The sequence below is a fragment of the Tupaia chinensis genome, unplaced genomic scaffold, assembly GCF_000334495.1.
Source record: "Tupaia chinensis unplaced genomic scaffold, TupChi_1.0 Scaffold000217_1, whole genome shotgun sequence".
Taxonomy (NCBI): domain Eukaryota; kingdom Metazoa; phylum Chordata; class Mammalia; order Scandentia; family Tupaiidae; genus Tupaia; species Tupaia belangeri.
This window is the reverse complement of record NW_006159692.1, coordinates 4306435-4330591: the sequence shown is the minus strand read 5'-3', so window position 1 is coordinate 4330591 and position 24157 is coordinate 4306435. Positions and strand designations below refer to the sequence as shown.

Here is a 24157-nt window from a genome sequence, read left to right as displayed (position 1 = left end):
GTTTAAAAGACAAAGTACACCTAGAGAACATAAAAATTCTTTATTCAACCTAATCCAGCCAGTATCGATAGTCTGCTATATTAAAAACAAAACGTTTAAAAAAATTACAGCAGAGTTAGCAAGACAGTGACTAATTAAGTCACTAAGTTTAATTTTGTATTCTTCACAGTCATTTGATAATCATGTATAATGAACAACATTTTCAGCCACTCTGAATGCAGGTAACTTCAGTAAATAGGATTCTATTAGTTGTTATTGAATTTTATAAAAGGTTTAAAACATTAGTTTCTAGAAATAACACAATAAAGCAATATGAAAATAAACTGGAAAACACAAAATATACCCACCCATTCCCAAAGTCTAAAGCATCTCTCTGATATTCCTCCAACGTCATGCTTTTGCCTCTTCATTCCCTTTTCCTAGAGTGCAAACAGATGTTAGCAATTAAGAAACAACTACTGCTCTGTAGGGGCTATTTCGAGCCTAAGGTGCTTCTGTTCCTTGAATTTCTCCGTCAGTCCTAGTTTTCTGAGACAAGTATCACTTGCATTTCAGAGATGAAAAAAACTGCAGCTGAAAAAAAGTTAAGTCCCTTGGTTAAGAGAAAGTTAAGTTCCAAGGTTGCATACAGTTATTAAAAGTGAAATTAGGGCTTAAACCCAGGTCCATCCAACACTCAGCCTGCCCATGCTCTTCTACTGCTTCATGCTGGGGCGGGCCACCTTCTTGGAAAGACTGGCATATGCTATTCTTGAGCTAAGGCTCTTTAGAATTAGAAGTGTTCGGTTCCAGGGCTAGAGGCCACTCTGGTCCCCAGGCACTTGTAGTTCCCTCCCCACAGCCCTAGAAACCCTCCCTCCTGCCCCAGAGGATTGCAGTTGTTTCCCTGGCCCTCCCCAGTCCTGGTGCCAAAAAACCCAAGCAGCTACTCTACCTTGGCCGCTAAAATAGTGAATGGGAAACGGTGCTTGTGTAACTTCAGCAAAGGCTGCCTGAAGGCTGCTTTACATAACAAAATTATGCAAGAAGTGTCTATTTAATATATATCTTTTCACAGTGAAAACATAAAGAAAAGCCAATATACTTTAAGTATAGCTATATAATCTATTTTTTATATATAATTATAGACTTTATATTTCCCCTTCAGAACTATAGTAGTGTTCTTAAAGCCTGGTCAAATCTTCCCTTCCTCCTCAAATAATTAGAACTTTGAAGGTTCAACAGGCATTCACATAAACATCATGTAACTCCAAATGAAGACATTCGTATTAAAGAAAGGTACCAATCTTTAATTACTAAAGATAACATACATTATTGCAATCTAACATAGTTCAATCTATATTTGCTATACTCCTAAAGAGAAGTAGTCCACTTACCAGTAAGGAGAAACGTTTACTATTGTCATGCATTAGATACTGTGAACAAGAAAATAAATAGGGTTCCTGGAGCTATTCTTTAAAATTATTTTAATGAAAATAACTGCAAGACCATTCAGATTGCTGAACAACATTAAAATGGCCACCCTACTGAAAATGGCTTAAAATAAATAATTGCTTTTGAAAAATGAATACAAAACGAGTTAAACAGTGATTACTAAGGTGCTAGCCTCATCAGTAATGACAAGCAGTTAAAATCTAAAAACATTAGTACTGGTTTTCTATAATCTGACTTGAGCCAAAAATGACCCAATCTTTAACTCAAGGCTCATTTCCATAATTATCTACCCATCGACTGATACAAAAGCCAAGAGCTCTGAGGCTTTCCCTTGGTGTATTCACTGCTAGTTTTCCAACTGCTGAAACCAGACTGTAAACTGAGAGCTGGACCAAGTCTGGCTTGTTCACCACTGTATCCCACTGCACCCTGCAGAGTGCCTGGACAGACTGGTGATCAACAAATATCTGAATCAGTGAGTCAAAGAGTAAGAGAGTAAACTAATATCACTGGTTACTTTTTTCACAAGTCAAATTCTCTGCGTAAACTACTATAAACTGGCAGCTCTAATTTCTAGAAATACAGATTTAAAAACCTTACTCCAGAGATGGAAGGACCTGATGACTGTCTCTGTCTCTATCTCTGTATCTCTCTCTGTCACTCACACACACACACGTACACACACACAGTACTCAAGACTACACAAGTCAAAATTACATTACATTATGAACTGTGAGATGTCAACATTATATAAATAAAATGCAATTGTGAAAAAGTGATCTGGAAGCCCTGTGAATTTTTACCCTACACGTTGGCAGACATCACATGGTTAAGGAAAACAACAAAATCTCAATGGTTCAGGTAATCATTTGAATGTTTACATACATTTTTGGTTTGTTCTTTATAACTGATTTAATTTACATTTTCTCATATTAACATATATTCCTGTTTATCATGGAATCGAATTATGCCAGCGAGAAAAATCCTCATAGTACCTTCATTGAGTTGCTGATTCTAAGAAAAACTGAACATGAACATATACAAAAGAGGCATTTGAATAAAACAGCATGTGCAGTTTTTTAATATTCATACAGTTTGAGCTTTACATTTTTGTCTGGAGAAAACGGAACAGATCCACGTTTACATGGTAAGATAATGGTTCAGACTGCCGTAAAGAAATACGTACATACAATGAAAACAAATCATATCCTCAGGTTCCGTGATTACTGAGAGGATTTCCCCTGCCCTAAGTGCTTTATTATATTTCTTAAAAATATAGGAGCAGCAGCTTATACAAGTCTCCACAAGTGCATTAAGGATGGAATCAAAACAACACAACAAACCCATAAGGATGGGAACTGCAGAACAACTAGAAGTCAGTTTTATGCTTCTTCTTGCTCTGGATAATTTAGAATTTTGCGATGTGCCTGACGTAAATATTGCTGCTGTTTGAAGTAAACCTTAAATGCTCCTTTTATGGCAACGAAAGCAATTCCACCCTAAAATAAAAAGAAAAATTAGCTCTTTGTAATGCAGGTTTAAAGAAACAGGATAGTAAAAACAAATTTATTTAGATCAGAAAAGGCATTGGCTTTGATGCTAAATTAATCCAAATGAGTTCAAAGGAGTCAGTTCTGTTTCCTTCCAGGGGGTGAGAAAGGGAGAGCGAGACTACAGGTGACAGAAGACAGAGATGTCTTCCCGGTATCCTGAGTGACCGTCCGCATACTCAGTTCGACATCCACTAAGGGAGAATACCATGTGGTGCTCCTGTCTAGACTCTAACAGAGGAGAGGAGGTGGGAAACACAACCTGAGAGCAGATGACAGTCGGCACTTGAGTACTTCCTAGATGCTAGGATGTGTCTCTTTTAAACCTCACAGTAACCACAGTCACCAACCCCATTCTGCAGCCACAGAGAAGACAACAAACTTGACTCCCATTTCACAGCAAGGCAATTTGTGATAGGACCTGAACCAGGAAATCTGACCCGACCGCAGAATCTCTTCACCACAATCCTGCTGTGATGACTTGTGCATATTCCAGGAGAGGAATTACCCACAGTGCAATTACGGAGGACAGAGCTGGTGTGGTAGCTCCTCCCTGTTATTTTCACTCCAGCTGCTGGATGACAATAGGGGCCACATGCCACATATCTATACAGTCCACTCCCCATCCTCCACCTTCTAAAACAAATTTGGTTCATTGTCTTTTGTATGTTACTTAACAAAATGTAAGAGTAAAACCAACTTACCAAGATTGTCCTTTGTAAATTAGAGTTAACACTACTGAACATCAGTTTACCAACTATTGTTGCAATTGTAGGAAAGACAAGGGCTCCACACAAAATTCGGGTTGCAGAGACATGATCTGCTAAAGGATTAGCCTCAGCTGGAATTCGAGGAACAGGACAACCAATCCCTTGAGAAAAAAAAATATATTCGTACATATAAATCAGAATAGTGAAAATATCTTCAAGCATTTCTAGAAAGGCATGTTACAGTTCTACAAAATCAACTTGACATGCACTTTACAACCTTAATTCAGGACCTTACCTGGAAATATACTGTTCAAAATTTGTAGTTTATTCGAGTATTTGCGCCATAGTCTAAGCACATAGTCTTCCCAGCGAATCATCTTGCCTAGTATCAGCATAACAGGAATAGTAGGAAGTCCGATTAAAAGGAATAAAGGGTCAGCTCTCTCCATAACATCCAGACCTTCTTTGTGGCCTACAACCTGTGAAATAGATAGCATTGCTAGAATCACGCCCTCATCTAACGATGTGTTGAATGCTTGAGCGCAGTCCCTTTATAGTAAATGCTGAGTTTCAAAAGAATACAGAAATAAAAAGTTTCAAAAATTAGATGGAGAGCTGACTCTGTAGCCTAGTGGTTAAGGGAGCTGGATCCCACATGGCTGTGGTTTGAATCCAGCCCAGCTTGAAGAACTGCTAGGTGTGTTTGCATGTGTGCCCAAAATCTTGACAGGATAGAGAACTGCAAGAGAAGGGACTGTAGCATGACAATGCCCTGTTGAGGGGTGCTTTCTTTCTCTGGCAAGCACACACACCCTCTGGCAGATTAAAAATAAAATAGGCGAAAGCTATCTGTTATAAGAAATGTCTCTCATTCCAGAAAAAAGTCGTTTTTACACTATTTCATATTACATGTTGAAATGTGTGTGTGTGCCCAAGATCCCGAGATGAATGGAGGAGAAGGGATTGCAGCGTGGTCATCCCCCTGGGGGGTGATTTCTCACTTTCTGTCTCTCTGTCTCTGTCTAGTGAGCACATGTGTCCTATAGCAAAAACCTCTCCAAAAACAAAACAACAACAAAACCTTATCTTCACATTTCTTTCTTTTTTTAAGAGATTTTTTGCTACAGGGCACATGCGCTCGCCCAAGAGACAAGAGGCAGCGAGAAATCACCCCCCAGGGGAGATGGCCAAGCCACAGTCCTTCTCCTTCATTCTTCTCTTGGGATTTTGGGCATGCATGTATGTACACCCGGCATGAATTTTAAGCTGCTGGGTCCAGGACTCGAACTACAGTTGACTACGTGGGAGTCCAGCGACGTAACCATTACGCCATTTACTGGTCCCCTTAACTTCACATTTCTACATGCAATATAGTCATTCTGAGTTTCCCTCAAGTGAAATGGTCTGTTCATGTATTTCTTGAACTTCAATTCCACAATGGTGGCAAAAATTGACTAGCTCAAAGATTATGTTTTAACCTGTAATGCAAGACATTTCATTTTTATATTATTTTTGTTTTCCATATAATGATCACTATAAAGTTAAAACTAAATGTGACTTAGGGCTGCAGGTGGTTTGATGGTTAAGGTGCTGAACTTCCACATGTTCAACCATGGTTTGAGTCCTGAACCTGGTGGCTTGCTTTCTTACTTTCCCTTTCCCTCTGGTCAAATAAAAAAATAATAAGTAAAACAAATAATTCTAAAAAAACCCCACAAAAACAAACAAAACCTTAAATGTGACTCAGGTATTCTCAAAGTATTGGCAAATAAATTTAGATATTTGAAAAAATTATTTGTTGGGTAATATATTCTTTTTTGGGCTTTAGAAATATAAAGCAGAGTGAATACTTAGGCATGGCCTATAGGAAGGGGAAATTTGTTCCTCATGTCTAGCAGTAAAAGCTTTTTTAACAAGTATTGAAGAATAAGGAAACATGGAAATATGGCAAAGTGAGCAAATACCCACTGCTCCACCTGTTAATGACTAAAATGGAGAGAGATACCCTGTGCTTAACCTAGTTAGAAGTGGGTTGAATCTGCTCACTCTTGCATGTATACATTCATTCATCCGAGTACTGACTGTGCACCAGGAACAGGTACACTAGGCCTAGGTGCTGAGTAAACCACGGTTAGCTAAGAAGTGTTTTTTGGAGGTGACAGAAAGTCAAATCAAACAAGTGTGCAAATAAAAATGTTGTGAAGAAAAATGGTGGTATAACATCTGCAATGTACCACCTGCCACCACAATCATACTTTATTAATAAATGCAAGCAGGGGGCCAGCAGATGGCATAACAGTTACATTGCTGGACTTCCACGCGGCTGACTGTGGTTTGAGTCCTGGACCTGGTGGTGTGAAAATCATGCAAGGGTACGCATGCATGCCCAAGATCCCAGGAGGAGAATGGAGAAGGGATTGCAGCAGGGCCATATACCCTGGGGGGTGACTTCTCACTTTCTCTCTCACTGTCTGTCTCCTCTCTCTCTCCTTTTGCCTTAAGGCAAAAACCTCTTAAAATAAGATAAAAATAAATGAAGGCTGAATCAGGAATGAGCCTGATTTAACTGTGGCCAATACAAAGTCATGAATTCTGCAGGGTAATCACATCATTCTAGTTTCATGACCCAAGATTTAAACATAGTTTTTTTTTTTTTTTTTTTTTTTTTTTTTTTTTACTTTCTTGCCAGAGAGCAAAAGAAAGCACCCCCAATGGGGCATGGTCATGCTGCAATCCTGTCCCCTCTACTTCTCCATCTTGCTGGATTTGGGGCACACATGTATTATGTGCCAAACATGTTTTTCAAGCTGCTCCCCACCCTGAAAAAATCAAACAAAAAAACAGGTTATTTTTCAGACTTTAATTTTAAGGTGAGATCCAAGAACTGCAGTATGCCCTTTTTTTTTTTTTTCTTTTTTTAAGATTTATTTATTTTTAATTTTATTTATTCTCATTATTCTTCAATTCTGACCAGAGAAAGAGATAAAGGAAGAGTGAGAAAGCAAGCTGCCAGGTTCAGGACTCGAACTGTGGTCAGCCATGTGGGAGTCTAGCATCTCAACCACCATACCACCTACTGACCCCAGAATGCCTTTTCTAAGAATTTGTTGTCCATGTATAAAATAAAGGCCTATAGAATCATTGGCTTAGGGGTGACCCCATGGACTAATAGTTAAGTAAACCAGATCCCACATGGTTGATGATATGGTTCAAATCCTGGCCCCGGTGGCTTGAAAAAACACACTGGGCACGTGTGTACCTACCCCAAATCTGGACAGGATGAAGAATGGAGCAAAAGGGATTATAGTGTGAATATACCCTATTAGGGGGTGCTTTCTCTCTCTGGTGAGTGCATGTGTGCCTTCTGGCAACAAAACAAAACAAAACAAACAACAACAACAAAAAAACCAGGTTTAGAGAAAGTGTTTTGTTTTTCTGTTGAAGAGCTAAGAGCTCTTCACAGTAGGGTGGGCCTGCAGTTCAGCGTTGCTGAAAGGTTAAGCACTAATTAAAGTCTTTTCCTTTAAAACACTGCCTGTTAGAATTTTACTTTTGAACTGGTCCCACAGTGCAGATTAAGCTCTGTGCACAGGGAACCGGATCCCACATGGCTGACCATAGTTTGAATCCTAGTCCCAGCAACTTGAAAAACACATTGGGTACATGTTTAAGTGTCCCAATTCCTCATGAGGTAGAGAAATGGAGAAGAAAGGATTGTGGCATGGCTAGACCCTATTGACGGGGGGTGCTTTCTCTCTTTCTATTCCGGTTCCCCTTCCTTCTTTTGGTGAATGTAGATACACTGGAAATTTAAAAAAAAAAAAAAATCTCATTAAAAACAACAATAACAACAACAAACAAAGGCTAGCAGGTGGCATGGAGGTTAAGGCAGCTAGATTCCACATGGCCAGCTTCATGGTTTGAGTCCCAGATCCTGTGGCTAGAGAATCATGCTGGAAGCGTATGTGTCCTGTGTAAAATCCCAAGAGAATAGAGAAAGGACTGTGGCATAGCCATCCCCCCTGGGGGTGACTCTTCACATTCCCTCTCTCTGTTCTCTCTCCAGTAAGCATGTGTGCCCTATAGCAAAACTAAAAATAAAACAAAAAGAACAAACAAAAACTTGTAAGAAGGATGAAACAGTGATGAACAAACAGATTTTTCTTAGAATTAAATTGATAATTAAAAATGGACAATGCTTACAGGGGTTGTCTTCATACTAGAGGCAAAAGTAGGAAGAAACTAGGCTGAATAGTAAGGTTCCACTGTCCCAGGATAAAATGTTCGGGCTGCCTCTGGGACCAGGCTTCATGCACAGAGCCCTAAATTAGGGACAGGAGTCTGAAGAAGTCTTCCTTGCTTTGTGGTATTAGACATGCAAACTCTCTCAACCAGTAAAGTCGGAATAACTAACTTTACTGACCAGTAAACCATGCCACAAAATTGTTTAAATGTAGCTTTAGTGCTTAAAAGGCGATTAGCCCAGTGCTGGAGGAAAAATTAACTATCATGTTGTCTTCTCAATAAAAATGCAAGTAGAGGGTCCCATTCAGTTTCCCACAACTAAGTTTGGCACATGAGACTGGTCCGTAAAGAACAAAAGAGAATAAGTGGGAAAAGAACAGTAATCTAGTGTCTTAATCTGATTTAGCTGAACTCCCAGAATCGTCAGAGAACAGTAGGAAAAGAAAGATTTAAGTATTAAAAAGCAAACCCTAAATACTTCTCAGTGTAGGGGCACACTGCCTATTAGGTAGTAAAAGTCAGTTTTCTAGTACTCTTAAACTACACAATCGTACCTACCTGCTGTCACAGCTCATCTCTCGTCTTGGGGCTAAACGAAACCTTTTCAAGTGATACAGTGTATGTGGAGGTGACTTCCAACTGGTAATACATATATGTATTAGAATTTTGCCACCTCGCTTATATCATTTCGTCTACTCTAGCAATCCAAATGATTTCCTTTGGCTTGGCCGTGCATTCAAGAGGTTAAGCTCTTTGTACAGAAAGCTGGATCTCATATGGCCCACTGTAGTTTGAGTCTTGGACCTGTTGCTCTGAAAAACACACCAGGCATATGTGCCTGTGTGCCCCAAATCTTGCTGAAATGGAGAAATACAGGAAAGGGCACTGTGAGGTGTCTATGCCCCATGGCGGGGTTGGGGGTGGAGAGGGAAGGGAGTGCTTTCTCTCTCTTTCTCTCTGGTGAGCACACAGCACCCTCTGACAATCATAACAAAAAATAAAAATAAACCCAAATTATTCCCTTCAAGGGTCAGCCATAAGTTACTTTTCTCATAACTTCAAATGATCTTGCACTTTTACTGAATTAAATATTGTTTATGTAGTCTTCTGTGTTCCCTTCACATTGACTTGCTTCATTTCTGTGTCCTGTTTTGCATACTTTCCTTGAGGCTGGAGGTTGGGGTTTTCAATTAATTTGTGTTTTACAAGACCCCACTTAAATATTAAGTTTTTGAATGAATCATACCAATATGGTTCAATATGGCAAAAGAAAGCACTTTCTAGAGAATATAGTCTGTATTCCTTAATTGGCTCCTTTCGTTAAAGTGCCCGGTTAATTATCAAAATTCTAAAAAAAATTTTTAAAGAGGTTTTACCTCAGGGTGTGTGCACCTACCAGAGGGAGAAAGAGGCGAAGAGAGAGATGGAAATAATGAGAAGTCGCCCCCTGGGGGGGATGGCCGTGCCAAAATCCCTTCTTCATTCTCCTCCTGGGATCTTGGGCACATATGCACATGTGTCTGGTGTGAGTTTCAAGCCACCGGGTCTGGGACTGAAACTGTGGTCAGTCATGTGGGAGTCCAGCAATGTAACTAACTGCTACACTATCTGCTGGCCCCTTAATTTAAAAAAAAAAAATCATGCCAGCCTAAAAAATTTTCCTCATAAAGAGCCATCCCACTTCTTATGATTAGTAAGGGTTAATGAGGTCTTGCTATGTTACTATCCTATGGCTTCAGCCTCCAGAGTCACTAACTGCAGAAGCGTGCCACCACGCCCAGCGCTCAGGGTCCAGCTATGTTGCCCATGCTGGCAGTGAACTTGTGATCTTCCTGCCTAAGCCTCCTCAGCACCTGGGACCACAGGCACGTGCAGAGGAGGCTGATGAAGTACAACCTGTTCCATGTTTCTGGGTCATTGTCAGTTCTAATAAACTGTCCCAAATCTCCCTGATCAGATGATGTACTGATACTCATTATTATAGTAATCACATAAAAAACATCGATACTTATGAAAGCCTTTCATGTGTAATTTTCTGTGATGATGCAGTCACACAATACAGAAGCATACTTTCAAGGAAATTATCTTCTAATAGGAAAAGTAAGACATAAATACAGGAAACTTCAATAAGTAATTTATATGAGAAATGTCACTTGGCCAGCACAAGATTAACTGCCATTTGAAGAATAAAAATGCCATAAATGCAGAGGAAGCAATCACAGTGGGTAGGAGATATATGGTAAGCTGCAAGGAGGAAAAACCTGGAAGGAAGGTTTAGATTATCCTGGATAAGTAGACTAGAAGGACAGGTATGAGGCAGAGAGACTGATAAAAGTAAAAAAACATAGGTCACCAAAACAGAACGACCTAAGGATGGGTTCGGGGAATAGCCCCACAGGTCTCAAAGAGGAAAGCAGCACTGTGGAGAACCCTGCATATTAAATCAGGCCAAGGAAATGGAATATTTTTCAAGTCAGTGATTCTTAATTCACTATACTCAAGGAAGATGATGTTTTACTATTTGTGATTCATTCCAGTGGCTATATCTAGATTTGGGGGCTGCCCTCAAGTTGTATGAAGAAGTCTCACAATACTCCATCTCACCATGACTACTAGTGGAGCAATCACCAAGGCTGCTCACTGTGGACCCTGGTACAGACAAAATACATGATGTTTCTGGAATATTAGATATAACCACCTCCATTCTTTTTTCTTCCATGCACACTCTATATTAAAGCAAACAACGTCATCTGCAAAACTAAGTGTTAACTACTACTGAGTTACTACTGAGTTACTTAGGAAACACTTAACCAATATAGATTCTATTCTTGAAAATCACTACTTGGGGTAGGAGTAAGATGTTGAAGGTATTATTCATTTAGAAGGGCAGATTGACAGAAAAGAATGAAATCAGAGAAACCAATCACAAGGCTCCTTTAGATATCCAGGTAAGATGGGGAAGTGACAAGAAATCAGGTGGTGGGGACCACAGGTGGTATGGTGGTTAAGGCGCTGAACACTCCCACATGGCCAACGGTTTGAGTCCTGGACCTGGTGGCTTGCTTTCTCACTTTCTTCTCTCTCTGGTCAAATTAAAATAAATGAATGAATGAATAAAATTGAATAAAATAATTCTTAAAAAAATAAAAAGAAGTCAGGTGGTAAAGACTGTGGAAAGGAAACAGTAAATCCAAAGCATATCGAAATGGAAAAACTGCTTGGTCAGGAATTTAAATATAACACTATAAAACAGAAAATGTTTATGCCACCTGCTAGTGCCAAGTCAAATATATATATATATAAGAGGGGATGGCCACACAGCAATCCCTTCTCCTCCATCACTCTCCTCTTGGGATTTTGGGCATGCACACATATGCACCTGGTGTGAGTTTAAGCCGCTGGGTCCCCTGGACTCGAACCATGATCAACTACATGAGAGTTCAGTGATGTAACCATTTTGTCATCTCCTGGTCCCAAGTCAAAGGTAATCTTAAGGTGGTGGAATGTAAACTGAATAAACAGGAAAATAGCAGGAATCAAAGATAAAGAGAAATGGGGCCAGCAGGTGGCATGGCGGTTAAAGTGCTGGATTTCCACATGGCTGACTGTGTTTCAAGTCTTGGACCTGGCAGCTTAAAAAAAAAAAATCACAACAAATAAATAAATAGATAAATAAATGTTTAAAAAAAAAAAAGATACAGGGGAATTATAATGGGAAATATATTTAGGTTTTAAATAGAAGAAAAGGCAAGTTTGATTTCAATAATGTTGTGTGTGGGATCACAAAATATTCAAGGAGAAGGGTCAAGCTGCAGTTGCACGACTGGATTTGAAGAAAGGGCAGGGCAAAAGACAGATAGGAGCATAAAAAGTACAAAGTTGGTAGTTGGAAATTTTTAAGGAAGAGATATAAAAGAAGATCTAGTGTTGGGGACAAAAATCTTGAAATTTAAGCCTGATTTTCATAAAAATTGATTGTAGCACATTTTTGCATATTTACATGAAAAGATCTCCAAGATTCACTGTGAAAAAAAGGGATGCAGCTGTTATATAGTCTCTTTTGGCTTACAAAAAGGGGAAGGGAGTGGGGTAAAAAATAATTATTTTTTTCTTGCATTTACATAATATAAATCTGGAAGAACATCTATGAAACTAACAACAGTAACTACCCGGGGAGGTAAGGGAGAACCTGAGCAAATAAAGGGTAGGTGCAGGAAGACTTTTCAGTAGGTACCTTTATTTATATATATTTAAATTTTAAGCCAAGCAAATGTTATTTCAAATAATAAACTTTAAAACTCCTAACAAAATGTTAACAGACTTTCACATCAAACATAACATCACTAAATCGAGTAAAATAGTGAACCTGCATCACGGTCACTGCTCCGTACGTGACAGCGGTCCAGTAGATAGAGCCAACCATTTTTTAGCAAACGGACAGGCTTTTGAAATCAGTCTATCTGCAAGATCCAAGACATAAACAACTGGACCTATGATAAAAAAAAAAAAGATGAATAGAGTTTTAATAGCAGGTCAATAAATTAAATGACTTCAATACTTTCTACAGATCTAAATACTTTTATAAAGTCAGAAATTTCAATGCTTTTAAAATAACTGTAATAAGTTCAATAGGAATCTAGATTTAAATAGTTTAGATTTCATGATCAATTGCATGAATAGCTGAATATTACTTCCTAAAGTCTAGGAAATGGCCTCTTCAGATTTTTATCTTGATTACTGAACCTAAAATTAGAGCCTCAAAATACAGCTGCCTTTTTTTTTTTTGAGAGGTTTTTTGCTATAGGGCGCATGCACTCCCCCGAAAGACAGAGAGATAGAAAGCGAGAAATCATTCCCCCAGAGGGGATGGCTATGCCGTAATCCCTTCTCCTCCATTCTCCTCTTGGCATCTTGGGCACGCACGCACACATGCCCGGTATGAGTGTAAGACGCTGGGTCCGGGACTCGAACAGCGGTCAGCTACATGGGAGATCAGCGACATAGCCATTTCGCTTACTGCTGGTCCCTAGCAGTAAGGAAATAATAGGCTTCCATCTCTCAGCTACACTGGCTACTGCAGAGTGAAATGGCCATTTTGGTTTGCTCTTTCCAAACAGTTCCTGACAGTTAGATGCTCTAGAACATGGGAAGAATATTGCCTCCGACTTTGCTCAGTGCTCCTTGGTACAGCGTACAAAGGTAACAAAAGCTATTTTATCGTAGTTATATAAAGTCATCTTTGATTTTCAATATGCTATATTTAGTTGAATGTTACAGCAAACTTCTTTTTATAATGATGCCTGTTTTTATGACATTCCAACAGCTGTATGTGCCAATTATGCTTCTATTATTATGTCCTCACTGTGAAATTTGGCTACTATTTTCTTCTAGAAGTTATTTGGAATAGCTACATTTGGAGGTATTCTACTGTCATTAAGCTCAATATAATTTAGTTCCAGAATTTTTCAGAAGACAAGAGTCTCAGGCTTGATTTAAAGCAAGACCCAAAAACTGAATATTTAGTATAACCAAAGGAATATAAAAACCTCTTGATTTAGTTAGTAATCATCATATTCTTTGACTATGCCCTATATATGAAATATTACTAGAGAACTTTAAAGAGTTTTTTATTACCTACATTCTGGGAGCGTACAATCTAAAGGAGGGTGCCATACACAAAAACTGTTTGTTTTCATTGCACATAAAAATTAGCACAGTAATCTGATGATAAAATAATTACACAGCTAAGCATAAAGCATCCATCCATGGAATCCCTGATCAGACACCCTGCTGATCACTGGAAACAGCAATATTACTAGTCACTATATACAGACTGCACTGTGAGGTGGACAGAACATCAGGAACGATACTGAAAAGACCTATGATTTAAACGGAGCATATTGGGACCAGCAGGTGGCGTGGTGGTTAAGGCACTGGACTACCACATGGATGACCAAGGTTAGAGTCCTGCCAGGTCCAGGCAGGACTGGACCTGGCAGATTGCTTTCTCACTTTCCCTTTCTCTCTCTCGCTCTCTGGTCAAAGTAAAAACAAAAAATAAAATATGTGTGTGTGTATAAAATTTATATTATAATTTATATTAATAAATTATAAATAAATATAAATAATGTATAATTTATATTAATACATTATAAATTATATATATATAATTTATTTTAAAAGAAAGTGGAGCATATTTACTTACTGTCAAACCCTAGCTTATACAACATTTAAAAGATTATATAACATTTAAAAGCTATAAGGTATCTTTCAGGACCAGAGGCTAAATTAGGCTTATTCTGTCTAGCATAAGTCTCAATCTACCAATATTCCACCTAACTGAAAGTAACCTCTTCATGTGCACACTAGATGCATCCCTTCATTGACTCAAGGCCATGTGTACACTAGACTCATCCCTTCAACTCAGGACCAAAGAGATAAAATAGGCTAAATTAGACTCAGTCTCTCTAGCATAAGTCTCAATATACCAATATTCCACCTATCTGAAATTAACCCCTTCACGTGTACACTAGACCCATCCCTTCATCAACTCAAGGCCACAGCTCCAGCAATTCCCTCCCAATTGTCAAATACATACAAACAAACAAACATACATACATATATAGTTAATTACATATATACATTTATGCGCACGCACACACACACACACGCACACACAAATAAATAAAAACTCTTTGCTGGATTATTTCTGTCAAATAAACATTTTGTTTTCTTTCTTCTATCTTAAAGAAACCAAACTTGGGGCACTCCATGGTCTGGTTAGGTTAAGGGAACTGTATCTCACACAGCCAACGACATGGTTCCCATCTCAGCCCTGGTGGCTTGAAAAACATGCCAGGTGGGTGTGCAGATGTTCCCAAAATCCCAACAGGATGGAGAAATGGAGATGGGGTCACGGTGCGACCATGCCCCACTGAGGGGTGCTTTCTCCCTCTCCCTCTGGCTAGTACATGTACATTCTGGAAAAATAAAACATCAGAACTCTTTTTTTGATCCCTCACTACTCCATCTCTTTCTTTCCTCTGCAACAGAATTCCTCACAAGCACTGTCTAGATCTCTCTCCTTTAATTTTCTCTTGGACCTATTCTATCAAAACTGCTTACTGAGGACGTTAACAGCTCTACAGAGCTAAATCCAATGGTTTAATCTCAGTCTTCCTCTGATTTGGCCTATCAGCAATAACTGACAGATGATCCCCTTCTCTTCCCAATGCGTGGTTCTTCACTGTGTTTCTAGGACGTCACCATCTCGTGGTTTTCCTTCTATCTCGCCACTCATTTTTCTGTTTCCTTTGCTGATTCCTCTTGACCTCAGTGAGGCCCACCCTGCAGAAATCTACCTCATCACAATCCCTATTTGCTTACTTTATTCTATTTTTCTTTTTCTCAAAGCATTTACCACTTAATGTACTCTTATTTGCTTATTAATTCTGCTTCCACTTACTAGCAGGGATTGGGAAACCATGACCTATGGACCATATCTAGTCAGTTGCCTGTTTCTGTAAATGAAATTTAACTGGACCAGGGCCACAGGCAAAGTCTATAATATTTACCATCTGGTTCTTTACAGAACAAGTTTGCTGATTCCTACATTAGCTCACAAATTCCAAAGGAAAATGTATCTTTTTGTTTTGTTCACTGACGTATCCCAATTTCCTATGACTCTCAAGTTTGTTGAATTTAATTTTCTAATGAGGTGCTTATAGTACATGGAACTATCTACTGACGGAGAAAAAGAACAGAATTCAAAAAAATAAATATTTGGACAAAAACATAATTCCTAAAAAGTAACTCGTCACCACTACTTTTATCTATCATCACACTGATAATCCAGAGATGTTTGGATTGTTTTTCCTCAGAAGATCTCCAAAGGTTCTAACATGAGTTCAGTTTTCTCCCTGAGTCATCGGTGTGAATTCTTTTGTACAAGAAGAAAAACTTTTTGGAACTTTTCTACTCATCCCTTGAGTTATATGCAAAAGACGTGCCAAATAAAATGAAAACTTCATTTTATAGCACCTAATTCCAGTTATTCTGGCAAAGTTCTGTCTTGGCTTTTGTCTCACATTTACTTTGCCTAAATCACTCAAAGCTCTTCCAGATATACTAATCCAAGATTAGTTTAATATTTAAAAAGAAGGATAAATGCCTAGTATTAAACATACCATTAGAATAATAAACTGTCACCCAAGGGAGGTATTTCTGAGGGCTAAAGATTATCTAGGCTAGTTATTTAGTGAGTAAGAATAGTCACTAAAATCCTCGGATAACCGTCCCTAAATCAGACTCCTCCTATTAGAAGCTTAGGTGCTATCATCCCATGACTTGGGCTCATCATCTTAGGAAAAAAGCAACAGTCACTAGGTTCCTCTTGTCGAATTCCGGCACAAAGAATTATGGGAAGCAGGGAAAGATCCTGGTTCTTAAAAATATTGATTCTAAAGGAGAGGAAGAAGTATGAATAAATGTGCCTCACAAGTTAAATATATAAGAGTGTAAAAAAGTTTCAATATTTTTAAAAGGAATAATTGAAGTTTTACTCACCACTTATGTTTTCAACAGTGCTGTGTTTATACAATGGATAGCAACTGAAGGAGCTTTGTATAAATACAAGTTTTGAAAATCTAGTCACTTAAAGGGTACCAGGGAAATGTGCAACTAAAAAGAAGCCTATTATGAATTGTTTTTGTAAGGAGGACTATACCCTATATTTTGTGTAAATTCCAATTTTCACATTTCAGTTTTAAGTATCATCAAAAAGCTGAGAACTATGAGGAAAACTCTTAAGTACTTAAAAAGAATCAGTTCTGTCTGGCAGACATTGCAAAAGTATTGGTGTGATTAAAATTTACATTTGCATATCTATGGTTGCTAAAAGGACACCTTGCAAGTTAAGAAATCAATGATTGGGGACCAGCAGATGGCATAATGGTTACAATGCTGGACTCCTACATAGTCAACTGTGGTTTGAGTCCTGGTCAACTGTGGTTTGAGTCCTGGACCCGGCAGCTTAAAAAACTCACTTTAGGCGCATGTGTGTGTGCCCAAAATCCCAAGAGGAGAATGAATAAGAAAGGATTGCAGCGTGGCCATCCACCCTGAGGGCCTGAGGGGTGATTCTCGCTTTCTTTCTCTCTGGCAAGTGCAAATGCCCAACAGTAAAAATCTGTCTCTTAAAAAAACAAAAACAAAAACAAACAAAGACTAAAGGACAGGTGGTTAATACAAAGTGTTTATAGACTCCACAGGTAAGACTCACAGAGATACCCAGAACTCCCATGATCTTTCTCTGTCATAGAAAGAGGCCCTCCAAAATACCTATGAACAATTCTTGAGAAACATAATTTCTATACTTTGTAAGAATGCTAAAGTTCTAACACAGAACATGACTTAATGAGCAGGTATAGGTGTTTCACAAGACACCCTCCTACAAGTTCCTGAGAAGATAAGAGCTCCCACGTACTCTGTGGTTTTCACTAAGTAGTTACTGATTTATGAACAATATAACAAGTAAAACCAGATTGCTCCCAGAAGCCATTCAAGTTCCCAGGGTTTTTTTTAGTTTGCATTGAACTGGTTTTGACCCATGTCAAATGCCAACTTATGAGCTAAAACACCAACCTCGCTTTCAGAGCCAGACTTTTGAGGCCTTCAAGAGTCCAACAATACAGTTTACAGTTCTAAACTTTCTTCCTTTCTCCAAGTCTTTTTGTTACATTCTATATTTGGAATTTTCCTGTGCCAGCTTGGAGTAAGTCTGTATGAAATCCAACTTCACACTGAAAACTAATCTGACTTGATAGAGGTTAATTAAGTTATCTAACTCCAAATGGTTACAATGCTGGACTCCTACATAGTCAACTGTGGTTTGAGTCCTGGTCAACTGTGGTTTGAGTCCTGGACCCGGCAGCTTAAAAAACTCACTTTAGGCGCATGTGTGTGTGCCCAAAATCCCAAGAGGAGAATGAATAAGAAAGGATTGCAGCGTGGCCATCCACCCTGAGGGCCTGAGGGGTGATTCTCGCTTTCTTTCTCTCTGGCAAGTGCAAATGCCCAACAGTAAAAATCTGTCTCTTAAAAAAACAAAAACAAAAACAAACAAAGACTAAAGGACAGGTGGTTAATACAAAGTGTTTATAGACTCCACAGGTAAGACTCACAGAGATACCCAGAACTCCCATGATCTTTCTCTGTCATAGAAAGAGGCCCTCCAAAATACCTATGAACAATTCTTGAGAAACATAATTTCTATACTTTGTAAGAATGCTAAAGTTCTAACACAGAACATGACTTAATGAGCAGGTATAGGTGTTTCACAAGACACCCTCCTACAAGTTCCTGAGAAGATAAGAGCTCCCACGTACTCTGTGGTTTTCACTAAGTAGTTACTGATTTATGAACAATATAACAAGTAAAACCAGATTGCTCCCAGAAGCCATTCAAGTTCCCAGGGTTTTTTTTAGTTTGCATTGAACTGGTTTTGACCCATGTCAAATGCCAACTTATGAGCTAAAACACCAACCTCGCTTTCAGAGCCAGACTTTTGAGGCCTTCAAGAGTCCAACAATACAGTTTACAGTTCTAAACTTTCTTCCTTTCTCCAAGTCTTTTTGTTACATTCTATATTTGGAATTTTCCTGTGCCAGCTTGGAGTAAGTCTGTATGAAATCCAACTTCACACTGAAAACTAATCTGACTTGATAGAGGTTAATTAAGTTATCTAACTCCACCCTGTCCACATCCCAGGAGGCTTCCTTTACATACTACCCCACAAAATGCACTTACCCCTTTGTGCTTAATGTTAGTACTTTATGTTCTTGTTCAATGTTTGTTCAGTTGTCTCAATATCCTTTATGTCTGTCCATGTCAGCATCATCTTAGACTGAAAACTCCCAGGGGGCAGGGGCCATGTCTGTTTACCTCGTTTTGTACAGTGCCTAGGATAGAACCATGTATAGATAGGTGCTTTAAAAAATGCTTTTTGATGATGATTGACATCACTCTCAGGGACCCTCTAGGCCACAGCTATCTCAGCACATGGTACCTGGCAGTACATCGGGGCAATCTGGCTCATTCTACAGGGCAATGGAATGTAATGGCACAGGACTTGGCCATAGCACTCTGTAGCAAGTTATCTAAAGCTGCTGTTAAAATGGACTCTTTCTGGTTCAGAAAAGTATTAGGTATATGGTTCCAAGTCAACAGATGTGGACTTTATTGAAGATGGAAAATAATACTGTAACAACCTACTTGATTAGGAGCCTAAAAGTATGTGAGGGGTCAGCCAGTGGTGTGGTGGTTAAGGCGACTGGATCCCATATGGCCAACTGTGCAGTTTGAGTCTCAGACCCAGGTGCTTGAAAAACATGCACAAGTATGCCCGAAATCCCGAAAGGAGAAATGGAGAAGGGATTATGAAGTGACCAACCCTCATGGGGGATGCTTTCTCACTTTCCCTCTCTCTGGCAAGCGCATGTACCCTTTAGCAAATTTAAAAAGATAATGACGCATGTGGGAATCTTGATAGGGTAGTAAAGAGTTAAAGCTCTTTCTCTAGTATTCACCACTGTTTTTTTAAACGCAAGACTCTGGTGGCTAGATCTAAGGGCCTCAGACAAGCTTAGGTAAATTTGTAGGTTTATGTAAGAACAAACATCTTACAAACTCTGGCTGTGAGTAACTTTGTTTAATAACAAGAAGTTAGTCATTAGCTTGTAAAGAGAGAAGAAAGGATACATTCTTGGACGATTTTTTAAGTGAGTAAAAATTAATAATAACCACCTACATACAAAAATAATCATCCTGAAGAATAAAAGATCCAGGGTGAGTACTATGTGTGTACACATACATATATATGTATAGGTACACACATATGTAGTCTGTAGCTATATGTACATTAGCTCTATATATCTCATTACCATGAATGGGGGGCCAGCAGGTGGTGTGGTGGTTAAGGGCACTGGACTCCCACATGGCTGGACCTGGCAGCTTACTTTCTTGCTTTCTCTCTCTGGTCATAAATAAATAAATAAATAAATAAAGTTAAAAAAATTTTCTTAAAAAAATTAAGATAATGCAGATGAAGCTCCTAGCACACATATCTAATGGTGTGTACTGGGGTCATGTCACATTTTTTGGAAAATCATGACAAATTTTTACATAGAAAAATATGTCACAACTTTACCGATGGACCTAATAGTAATAATCAATGTCAACTATTATCTCTCCTACTTTTAAATTTTATGGACACTCAAAAATGGCAAAGTTAAGCATAAAAGGACTCTGGGGTAGAAGGTATAATCAAAGACAGAAGATGTCTGAGAAAAAAATTGATGAGGCTCTGGAACTAAAACAAGGCTGTTTTGGGAAATTCTCCAGTAAGAAATAAAAGTTGCTCTCTTTCTTAAAGATCTGAGACAAATAACACCACAGGAGTTCATGGAGTCAGTAAATTTGGCTATGAAGAAGAATGACGACACCAGGTTTAGAAAATTCAGATTCTGTAATTAGTGGTTTTATTTTTTACAATAAAAATTCTGTAGTTATGTTTTTGGATCTATAATTCAGCTTCCTGTATTCATATACATTATATACTCAGAAAGCCTCACACTACTGAAAGATACTTCTTAAAACTATTTTTTTTTTTATTTTTAAGAGAGATTTTTGTTATAAGGTGCAAGTGCTCACCAGAGAGACAGACAGAAAGCAAGAAATCATCCCCTAGGGGGATGGCCAGGGTACAGTCCCTTCTCCTCCATTCTTCTTTTGGGATTTTGGGCACACACGTACATGTGCCTGGCGTGAGTCTTAAGTTGCCAGGTCCAGGACTCTAAACATGACTGATTATGTGGGAGTCCAGTGATGTAACCATTACACCATCTACTGGTCCCAAAACAAATCTACTTTTAAGTCTTTAGGGAGCAAAACCAGATGTGACCCTGCAGTGAACATGAGAAATTTTATTTTGAAGTTGTCCTGATCATTTACTTTCTAACAGAGTATATAAATGACAGCTAAAGAAGACCTACTGAGTTGTCTAACAGTGTATTCTAAGATTCACTGTAGAATAAGGATTTAGGGGTTTTTTTTTTGTTTTTTTCCTGAGAGATTTTCACTATAGTGTGCGTGCGCTCGCCAGACAGAGACAGAGAGACAGAAAGCAAGAAATCACCCCCCAGGGGGGATGGTCACGCCGCAATCCCTTCTCCTCCATTCTCCTCTCAGGATCTTGGGCACGTACGCACACGCGCCCGGCGTGAGTTTTAAGCCACCGGGTTCGGGACATGAACCACGGTCAATTACGTGGGAGTCCAGCGACATAGCCATTACGCTAACTGCTGGTTCCCAGGATTTAGGTTTTTATAATTTGTTTATTTTGATCATACACAAGAACTTAGATGTAAAGTAAAAAAACAAACAAAAAACCAAAACAAAACAAAAAACATTTTTCTAAAAGCTAAGTATTAGTAGAAACCCTAATATAAAGAGAGTACTTGAATTCTCAAGTTCATAGTTTTCAAGAGAGTGCCGAAAGCATTTAAGGTGGCTTTCCCCTGGTTCCCTCACTGCAGGCATACTGTAGTGCATTTTCTCTCTGGGCCACAGGCCTGGTGAAGCACCTCCTGCTCTGTTGTGGCTCTTGTTAACAGCTCCCTTCCTTGTACTTCCAGGTAGGAGTGGTAATGGTTTCCCATGGTTGGGAATACCAGTCTCTGGGTAGTTCCCTATCTCCTGTTTGTTCCCTAACTCTATCTTGTATTTGTAGACTTCGTGCACACGTGTGTAGAGATGGAAGGGAGAGGAGGGAGTGGGAGAAGATACACATAAAGAGAAGCCAAAAACACCCTGGAATGAAAACACCAAAACTTTTTCACAATGGTCACTCTCCAAATTAGGAAATTTATTTGGCACCATGGCTGGTGGACAGAGGAGAAAGATGTTTCACTGAATACCCTAATATATGTGGAATTTTTGACAATGTGAATGTATTACCTTAGGGGGAATATATAAACATAAATTTAGACACAGTTAAAAAAAACCTGCTTTTGAGATATTGTAGTTACTGTATCTTCTCTTTCATGTACATGTTAGTTATTTCTTTTCATTTCTAGTAGAGCAAGTTTTTTTAGACGATTTTTTTTTTTTTTGCTATAGGGCACGTGCGCTCACCAGAAAGAGAGAGAGAGACCAGGGGGGATGGCCATGCTGCAATCCCTACTTCTCCATTCTCCTCTCAGGATCTCAGGCATGCACGCACACGCACCCTGTGTGAGTTTAAGCCACCGGGTTCGGGACTCGAACCATGGTTGACTACATGGGAATCCAGCAACATAGCCATTACGTCAACTGCTGGTCTCTAGTAGAGCAAATATTGAAAGAAAACAAAAAGAATACATAATTTGTTAGTGTAAGCACCTACCCATCATTTTGCTTCTTGGCTACTTGTTTCCAGTTAGCACCAACTCAAAGAAAAAGCTTTGCTATTTATACATCATAACATGTAATGAACAGTTTCTTAAATTCACATTATTCCTGTTACTTTTTATGGTATCTGAAACTACTTTCCATATGTGTCCTGGTCTACAGTTGAATCACTGAGTATTAGTAACAAGAAAGTCAGCAATGTAAAATTCCAGCTCCTCTACTTACTTGCTGGAAGCCCATGAGTTACACTGAATAAATTTACTGAGTTTGTTTTCTCACCTGTGACATAAGGGCAACATCTACTATGCAGCACCTTTGAGATCATACAGTACGGACAAATGGACCACTACGGTGCCTGGCATATAGTAGGGGCCTACTAGCAGATGATAGCTATTGAAAGCTGTGAATATTCATACAACAAAATTGTAAAATAAGATGGTAATAATTATTAGTTTTATTTGCTAGGTTCTGTGGAAGAGTTTCTCCCAGGAATTGGACCATTTCATTCCTAGCAAATATCTTTCCCTTTAAAGTTTTATATTTAACTTTTTAAATTTTTTTTGAGAGATTTTTCCTATAGGACACATACTTTCACCAGAAAGACAGAAAGAGACAGAGAGACAGAAAGTGAGAAATCACCATCCAGGGGGATGGCCACACCGCAATTCCTTCTCCTCTTCTCCCCTAGGGATCTTGGGCATGCTCGCACATGCACCTGGTGTGAGTTTAAGCCACCGGGTCTGGGACTCAAACAGCAGTCGACTATATGGGAGTTCAGTGACAGCCATTACGCTAACTGCTGGTCCCTATACTTAAGATTTGACAACCACTTTTGGAGGATGGTTATTAGTAATAGTAACCCTCTACATAAGATGTTTGAATTCATCTTTAGCTATGAGGACAATGATAAGACAATAAAATAAGAACTATAATTAAAAATTGACCTGAAAGCAACTTAAGAATTTACTATAATGTATTAAGACGTAAAAGAGCTGAAGTACTTCATTAATGTCAGTCAAAACACATTGTTAGAAAAAATTTGTTATTAGCAACCAAGAAATTTTTACAATGGTTAATAGAATAATCTTCTTTAGGAAGGCATACAATTATAAACAAATATGCACTTAACATAGCCTCATAGTAAATATAGAAAAAAAAATATAGAATTACAGAAATATACAATCCAACATTAGTTGGAGATTCCCACTTTTAATAATGGATAGGCAAAAGATTAAGAATGGAAGAGAACACAATACTGTGAACTAACTAGACATTTATAGAACACTTCACTCAGCAATATAAAGTACAATTCTTCTTAACTATACATGGAACATTCTCCAGAATAAACTGCATGTTAGGCCACAGAACAAGTTTAATATATTTAAGAAAGTATGCTCTTTGAACACGATGAAATAAAATTAGAAATCAACAACAGAAGGACACTGGGAAAAACTACAAATATGTGAAACAACACTATATAAATAAACACTCCTACATAATCAGTGGGTCAAAGAAGTTAAATGAGAAACTAGACAATACTTTGAGAACAATAAAAAATTTACCCAAACTTACTAGATACAACTAAAGCAGCACACAAAGGAAAAACTAAAGGCTGTAAATGACCACATTAAAAAAGAAGAAAAAAAAAAAAAAGAGAAGTCAAACCACAGACTAGATATGTGAAAGACATATCTGTTAAAGGATTGTTACGCAAAAGATCTTAAAAATCAAGTCAACAAGGAAGCCGCGCGGGGCGCCCGGCGGAAGCCGCGC

General features: G+C 38.6%; 1 protein-coding gene across 1 annotated transcript in view; it reads right to left on the bottom strand.

The window, feature by feature from the left end:
- Window positions 1-1268: 1268 nt before the first annotated feature.
- MARCHF5 (membrane associated ring-CH-type finger 5) overlaps window positions 1269-24157 on the bottom strand; it is a gene marked incomplete at its 5' end in the record, with an annotated part of 32231 nt that continues 9342 nt past the window's right edge. Inside the window, 5 exon segments of the mRNA XM_014587530.2 lie at window positions 1269-2933; window positions 3689-3855; window positions 3990-4173; window positions 12306-12364; window positions 12367-12429. Of these exon segments, the coding sequence (XP_014443016.1) occupies window positions 2817-2933; window positions 3689-3855; window positions 3990-4173; window positions 12306-12364; window positions 12367-12429 (590 nt within the window).